The sequence below is a fragment of the Phytophthora infestans genome, genomic scaffold, assembly GCF_000142945.1.
Source record: "Phytophthora infestans T30-4 supercont1.25 genomic scaffold, whole genome shotgun sequence".
Classification (NCBI taxonomy): Eukaryota; Oomycota; class Peronosporomycetes; order Peronosporales; family Peronosporaceae; genus Phytophthora; species Phytophthora infestans.
Window position 1 is genome coordinate 478,454 of NW_003303734.1, and position 8,056 is coordinate 486,509.

An 8,056-nucleotide genomic window follows, 5' to 3' on the forward strand; every position below is an offset into this window, starting at 1 on the left:
CCTTATCTCCAATAAAGCATGCCACTCCGCCGCGTAGCGGCGGCGAACGGCTAGTCTCAAACATCTACTGCAGCAACCTGTCTGTCCGTCACACTAAATTGTCGTGCCTGTCACGCTTTTTCCGGACAAATCATTGGATAAAATAATTTAAATATTCCTACTGGCTGCCGAGCGCAGCGAAGGTGGCCCCGATTGGCCTAAAAGCTGCCGAGCGCAGCGAGGCGGCCCAAATCGACACCTTCTGCAAACCTGCGGGCCTTTGGGCCCGCCTGAGCCACAATCTGCCAGCCTACCGTCCGAGCAGTGAAGCGAGCCCGTGGCGAGCGGAACGGTGGCAAAACACAAGGAGCGACATTCACTCTTACCCGCCGCGTAGCGGCGGCACTCGGCTAGTTTAATATCAATAGTAGCTTAGTTTTTCAAAAGTTAACATAGCATTTTAGTATGAACTCAGAGATTGAAAAATATGAGATGCAAGATTATATTTATGATTTTTACCACTTAAGTACGTTTCTTGTCATCGGTCGATTCTAGAACAGCAGTAGTGACGAGTATTTGCTCTAGTATTTCACTGTGACACAGACAAAGGCGATCGAGATGGAAAAGTGCGAACGCTTGCAGTTGTTTACTGTCGCTTTATCGAAATCAAGTATTTGTTTTTGTTCTCTACCGATAGCCTCGTCCACATCGTGCGTCAAATAACCTGCAGCCTGTAACGCTAGATTAATGCGCTCAGCAGTGCCAACCAGTCTTGCCGGCACTCTCACAATTTTCCCCGGTACTCTATCTCCCTCACGGTTGAATATTAATACTTCAGCTAGTCGAACGTTAACGACATCTGATTGGTGGATTTAAACAGGTTACGCAATCTTTAAAAAAAATATCGTATTTACTAATAATAAGTTGATGTTTACAGTAATAATATCATTTTGTCTGAAAAAATATATGGTAATATTTTATAAATTAACTGGTCTACAGGTGATATTTTCACAATATTAACTTCACCGATTTGGATTAGCCATTCGTATTATCTAATATTAAGTTGATATTTAATAATATGATTTTGTTAAAGACGAAAATATTAGGAGATACTACTGTAGTATTTTTTAAATTAACTGGTCTTCAACGATTTTGGAGTTACCATTAACCCCTGTATGTACCATTTGAGGGATGGAACACTTTTAGTAAAAGTCAAGTTCAAGAGCGCCTAGGGTTTCGGCAGCAAGGAAGTACGGTACTACCTCGGGCTCAAGGGGTTAAATTAACTGGTCTTCAACGATTTTGGAGTTACCATTAACCCCTGTATGTACCATTTGAGGGATGGAACACTTTTAGTAAAAGTCAAGTTTACAGTACATGTACAGTAGTTGGTCCCAATGCGCGCTATGAGCCGGTGCTCTTACCGAATTAGCTGTGTTTGTACGGTATCGGTATGCGTACAGAAGTCCCTCAAAGTAAAGCGTAGGGGGAACGAGACACGATCTTAGAGGGTGATAAAACAGATGTTTCAAAAGTACTAATATTTAGTAAAGAAGCGAGGCGATCTTGCTCCTGTCCGACAGAATGCCTGCGTGCCGCTAGCAGTTCTTGGTCAGCAGACGCAGCTTCGCCGTGCGTCCGCTTCTTGGAGATTCCGTGACGCTCTTGCAATCTATACAGCCAGCCCTTAGAGATCATAAACGTGGTGTTCTCGCCATACGCGTTCACGCGAAGAGCAATGGCCTTTATCACCTTGCCTGTGATAGCCTCCACCTTGCCGTCCATGGCCTTAAAGACCTTCATAATGCGAGCGTCCGTCTCCTGGATTTGGGGGCTGACTAGCTGCTTGCGCTCTAGCTGACAGGGCTCCATAGCGGCCCACTTAGACTCCCCAGCGATAAAATTGCGAGCGGCATCGCGTGAAAGAGATTTTTCCAGCTTGAACGCACGTGTTGCCCAAGCTGCGAGCTGTGTGTTGGACAGGTTGCCTTTGGCGCGCATATCCTTCGCATACTTGCACATGGAGATCTTCTGCTCCATATTAAGGCGGATCCGGCGCGGCATGGGACTGGCGGTCATGGTCGCTTGGAAGAGTGATAGTGTGCATGGAGGGAGGCGTACGTAGCGGGAGCATGAGCTACCTCGTATATTTAATCTCCATTCTCAGTCTTTCAATGGTTTAGTTAGCGAAGAGCTCGCTGCAGTTCATCCAAAATCAGTGCATTTTTGTGATTGGCCAGTTTAAGCCACAAACAGTTGTAAAGAGCGAGCATTTCTTACAAAATATGTTGTGCTCTCCTCTGGAGTAGAATGCCATAACAAATTTGTTAACGAGGTTTTACCAAGACGCATGAGATTTGTCAGATCTCATGACCCGCGGGAAGCCCCCCCCCGTCTGGCCGGGCCATGGCCTAAGGGCCGAATCCCCTTGGCAGAACTAGGTTTAGGCCAGTTTTTGGCAGGCCGGTTAAGTCCCTACTGCCAACACTGGTCTGGGTGGTGGTCCTTTGAGTTAGACAGTCCTCAAACTGTCGGGGACAGTTTAACTATTGGTAATTAAGGCGCTGTTGATTATACGAATTCCTCTCAACGGTTGGAAAACTGTCACGGTCGTTGGAGCACGAGTCCTCGAAGAGAATCGTTTTGATGAACGCTTGAGGTAGAATTAAAGTATTTTTTTCTATCTAGTGGAGTCGCAAGGTCAAACAGCTCTATGTACAGTGATTGCCGTATGAATCCCTGATTTGTTTATGCTGTCGCGACGTTACCATCAACACTGTCTGACTTTAATTCTCACTACCGGTATAAATACATGTTCACGCTTATTAACGTATTAACATAAGTATGTGGTTCGCTTTTGGTATAGTGAACATGCGGCGATACGGGGTACCTGCAATCAATACAGTACCACCAGAGTTGTTCGGTTAATAATAGCTGCTCAATCTGAAATTTGCGCTCGAGCCCCACAAGCACGACAGGTATTCAAACCACCGACACCTGTTGAACCATGCGCTTCTACATTGCCTTTCTCGCTACAGCGGCGACGATCCTTGTCAGCACCAACGCAGCCACCGTTGATGCCCAGCACAACTGGGTTTCGAAAACGACCCCGGAACTGGTCACTACAACTCATATCGACGTTAAGCGCTCCCTACGCTCCCACCAGCACGAGGATGAGAGCAATGATGACTCTGCCAGCCCGCAAGTAGACAAGGAAGAACGAGAAAACGGGATAATGTGGAACAAGTTGATGAAAGATATCAAGGATCCCAATAAATTCATTAAGGCTGATCTCACGCTACTAAGTGCCAAGCAGCTGAAGCATATCAAGAGTGTGCTTGAGAAACAAGATCGAACGCAAAAGCAAGTAAGCAAGAAGTTGGGAAATCAAAACTCCAAATTCGTCGAGGAGTGGAAGGAGAGCTTCCGGGTAAGAAAGAAGCCAAAACCCCAGTGGTAGCGACCGTTTCTTCCGCTGGCAACAAGCATTCAAGTTTTTTGTGATTTGCATACGTATATCGATAAAATCATGTTTTTGCTATCAATTTCGACAAAAACGAGATCTTTGTAGCAACGATGGTTTACATGCTATCTTACCGGGAGGTCACAGACAAGTGATCAAGTTATAGGTTAGCAGACAGATCGGAAACCTTCAGTCAACTTTAAGCTTTTTGATGTGCGTCCGATGCCGCAACAACATAACGTTGGAGCACAATGGAATGCAATGCTAGCCTATGAATTTGCCTAGCTTGAATACTCTTCGGTTAGAACTCCTCGCTGATACTGGGTAGAGCAAGTTGCAAGAGCGATGCATGGGATCAAGGTCAAAGCGTTTAAAGCTACGAACAGGTTAGTCCCACCAGCTCATATTGGGAGGATTTTACCGAGCTGCTTCCTCCAATGACAGCTCCACTGATATATACTTGTCTGGTACCTTGCATGGATGGATTTTACTTCGGTAACGGACTTCGCTGTGTTGAAGCTAAAAAAGTGGCAGCGACAAGCACTAATTAAATTTGTTATCGCCTCGAATTCTTTTCAACTCAATTAAAACGTTAATTTCACTTGTATGGCACAGTAGATGCATGTACTGTAGTCCTCGAATTTGAAATTTCAGAGCTTCTTCGTGCAGGGCACGATTTTTTAATAACGGAGCCCATGAAAATACACTCCAATGGCGTTTCGACAGTGTTTTTCTTCTTCTTACTAGCTCTATTCACTTCAGGATTTGCGCGCCACCACGAGGCTATGGTAGAACAATGTTCCACGCTACGCGGACAGGAGAAAATGCTACCTGAATAAAAAATGGAACACGAATTTCCAGCACGATCTAGTTTCCGATATGTTTTACTGAGTACCGTTTGTCGTGTAACCCACTTTAAATAATAGTTTGAATAAATAAAAACGGTAGCTTCAACCTTCTCGGCTTAAGTTTAATAGATTGATTATCAAAGCTCACTTGGTCTGAACAGAGTTTGAGGTATCGGGAGTCATGGCTCTACCATTATAAAGCAAAACAGTTTCTCTGTGTAAAACGCGGATCTAGTTATTTACTTAAGATTTTATAATTACAGATCAACGAGCATTACTGCGTACAAGGTTGCCTTCAGAGCGAGTATAAAGTGCTCCTTGAGCGTTAGTTCTGATTTTATTTAAGCTGTCTATTGGTCCTCAGCTCTTGCATCATTTTATTAATAGTATACCATTTGCTCAGAGCTCTAAAAGCCAGCCAAATCTAATAACTCTTTGGAGTTTACAAGAATTGAGAGCCTAACACACAAAGGTCTCGTGGAGGGTTGCGCGTCAAGGGTGGGGAGGGTGTCGAATTTTCTGTACTAATCCTGTCCTAACTGTCCTACAAAATCCTAAAATACGTCGTAAATTACTGGAATAGATTGCAAAATGTATCCTAAAAAGGTTCTAAATCCGGAAAAACATTGCTGTCCTAATACTGTCCAAAATTAAAAACCGGTATTTTTGTCGGAAATTTAGGACATATCCTAAAACCTATTTTGAGTCGAACTTGGGATTGAGGTTTTTAAAAGTTAACGGGAACCAATCATGCAGAAACACATAGCTGTTTTAATTTTTATTGTCACTTGACAACTTTGTCCATGGAGCACTAGAACTACCGCTTCTGCAAGAAGCGCACCGTCCCGGAGACAGGAACAACCTATTTCAGCTGCGTGAAGCTCCGGACTGGGTGTCCAGCACGTCTTGTAGTCAAGAAGGGGGGCACTATCATCGAAAAAAATATTCACCGCTGCGACCAAGAAATTTTAGAAGAAGTCGCAGACGTACGCCACGACATGTCTTTGGAGCTGCAAGATCGCGCCATTAAAGACTTCGCTGTTGCACCTGGTGTTCTGTGGCAGCGCGTCTTTGATAGTTTCCCGTACCAAGCATCACCCCGTCAACTATCTACGGTATTGCGCGTCCGAGTGGTGTTACGATCATCAAAAACGTACGCCAAGGTGCCCCCGGTGGCGACATTTTCCGTGCAATTGAGGCTGCACCCGGTGCGAAGCATTAGCGACTCAGACCCGCGCCCGTTCCTACAATTCAGCATGGCTCGCCTCACCACCGCCGGCATACAGCGTATGCTCTGCTTTGGGCATCCGGACTTACTGCGGATTCTACGGTACCCTCAGCTGACCCTTTTTATTGATGGTACCTTTTCGGTGGTACCAAAAGGTTTCTCGCAGTGCCTGATTGCTATGGTCTACGATCCTAGTGTCGACGTATACGTGCCACTACTCTACGTACTCGTCAATTCGAAAAGCCAAGAAACGTATTGGCGAGTACTAGAGCAGCTCATCATGGCGTCCGACCGCCAGCTGGAGCCTCGTGATGTTACCTGTGACTTTGAGCTTGCGCTCATTAACGCTGTGATTGAGCAGTTCCCTGCAGCCAACATTGTTGGCTGCCTCTTCCACTGGAAGCAGGCTCTACGTAGGAAGATGATAGAACTGAAGATTCCCAAGGAACAGATCGCAGACGCCATGAAGTCGGGAAAACTGGACGTGCTTACTGTCATTCCTGCCGAAGATGTGCTGGACAAGGTACGTAATTTTTGTATTTTACTTACGGAAAATATTACAAAAATAAAATTAATTTTTTTTGGCAGGGACTACGGTATGTTCGAAGCATCATCGATGAGACCGCAGCAAAGACTAAATGGAACGCTTTCTGGAAGTATTTTGTGCGAACGTGGACAAAGAGGTTCGACACGTCGCTGTGGAACGTGAGCCAGATGCGGCGCAACAATGTGAGCATGATAAATCGGACTAATAACCCGCTGGAGAAGTACAATCGCGATTTTGCTGCTCGCATTGGTGCGCCACATCCAAGTATTCTCGTCTTCATTGAAGCTGCAAAGGCAGAGGCACATTCCTACATAAAATTGCTGGACGACATCAAGCATGGTCGACAGAGCGCTCCTGCTCATGCGCGGTCTGTGGACGTTTGAAGTCCCCGGGGAATACATGGCGTTTGAGTAGCATTCTGCATTCTGTAAGCCATAAGATATCTCTCGTTGGCATGGGTAGTGTAGCCTTACAACTTTCGTATTTGTCCTAACTGTCCTAACTGTCCTAACTGTCCTAACGATCCTATAACCCATGCCGAAGTTTTGTGCCAATACCGTAATTTATGACAGTAGGTATTAGGACAAGTTAGGACGTTTAGGACGCTTTTAGTACGGAAAAACTTCTTCCGTGGGGAGTCCGTTAGAGACGATGTCGGACGCCGTTTCTAAGCTCAGCCGAATTTAATATAACAAACAAAATTTATGAAGTTCCTGTAGCGCTGTACTTGACCTCGCCTGACGTCGGCAGGCTTTTGGTGCATTTTGAATGGTTTCGCTTTAATAGTTGGTCGACCTAGGCACCCCCACTCTAAATCTCAATACAAAATAATGATGTTCAACAGGTTGAGATGAGTTGTCCTCCCAGGCCAAAGCAACACTTCTAGAGTGTATTTAAATGGCTTTGGTATTAAAAATGTCGAAAAGCGAACTACGCAGTACCGTGAAATTAATTCGGTGAGGGCTAAAGGTATTCCTAGTATAAGGTTTCATGAACATTCCTATTTTCAATTTTGTTCCACGCTAAATGCAAGTCCAATGTTTGAGCTATTAGATGGTTTTTCTGGTTTGGCTAAATCTTAGCACGAGCCGCTAAACCTCTTCACTTACTCATTTCGTTAATTTTTCTGCTGTCGCTAGAGGAACGGCTACATACTCTGAGCCATGGGTGCCAGCTTCGCTGTATGCATCTGCCTTCATGATCGAAGGGCTTGTTCCATACACAAGCTTAAAAACACCCCCAGCTTCTTCCGTAGACAAACCAGCCTCCAGCAATTTCAAAATCAGTTTGCGACGCTCCCGAAGCATCACAGACGTCATTATATGGCTCCCCATTGGAGGCTCCGTACCATACACCAGTTCCAGAATCTCCTTTAGTTCCTCCAACGTTTTACCCAATTCGACAGATTGCATTACCAATTGCACTCGACCAGCTAAATCATTCTCATTTACAGCGGATTCGTTCAGCTTTAGCTGTGCGGTAGATTTGGCATCGCTCGCGCCCAGTTGATATTGCTGTAACAGCACCCACGCTTGGGTGTCTTGCCAGTAACGACCGCGGCACCTTAACACCTTTAACCGATTTTCCCAATAAATGCCAAGGACACCATACTCGGATTCGAAGACAAGCCCCCCACTTGGAGCTATCTTGGGTTTGAGATTAACCGCTTCGCTTGGATGAGCGAACTGGCAACTTCCCAATTCACCATGTGCAAGGCGCTGCCATTTGTTGTTGGCGTTTTGAATCGTCACGAAACCATCCGATGAGCCAATAAGCTTAACAAAGACAGATTGTGCCGTCAGGGTGTCTCCAGCAATGGTCATCATAACAATAGGAGTGTTACAAGGGAGCTCTAAAAGCTCGACATCACGGAGACCGTCCATTCTTGCTGTACCCAAGTGATGACTTCAGAGCTGTTTTCGGAATGTGCACTGGCTGAGCGGTTCAATGGAATTGTTTTGCTTGTGTCAGGCTCAATCAATCATTTTTGC

The 8,056-nt window shown here is 45.3% G+C and overlaps 1 protein-coding gene across 1 annotated transcript; it reads left to right on the forward strand.

Annotated features, from left to right (window-relative positions):
- Nucleotides 1–2,986: 2,986 nt before the first annotated feature.
- On the forward strand, nucleotides 2,987–3,439 carry PITG_12952 (secreted RxLR effector peptide protein, putative; the record flags this gene model as incomplete). The annotated part of the gene is made up of 1 exon (XM_002900458.1): nucleotides 2,987–3,439. The coding sequence occupies one exon, from the start codon at nucleotides 2,987–2,989 to the stop codon at nucleotides 3,437–3,439; it is 453 nt and encodes a 150-aa protein (XP_002900504.1).
- Nucleotides 3,440–8,056: the final 4,617 nt, after the last annotated feature.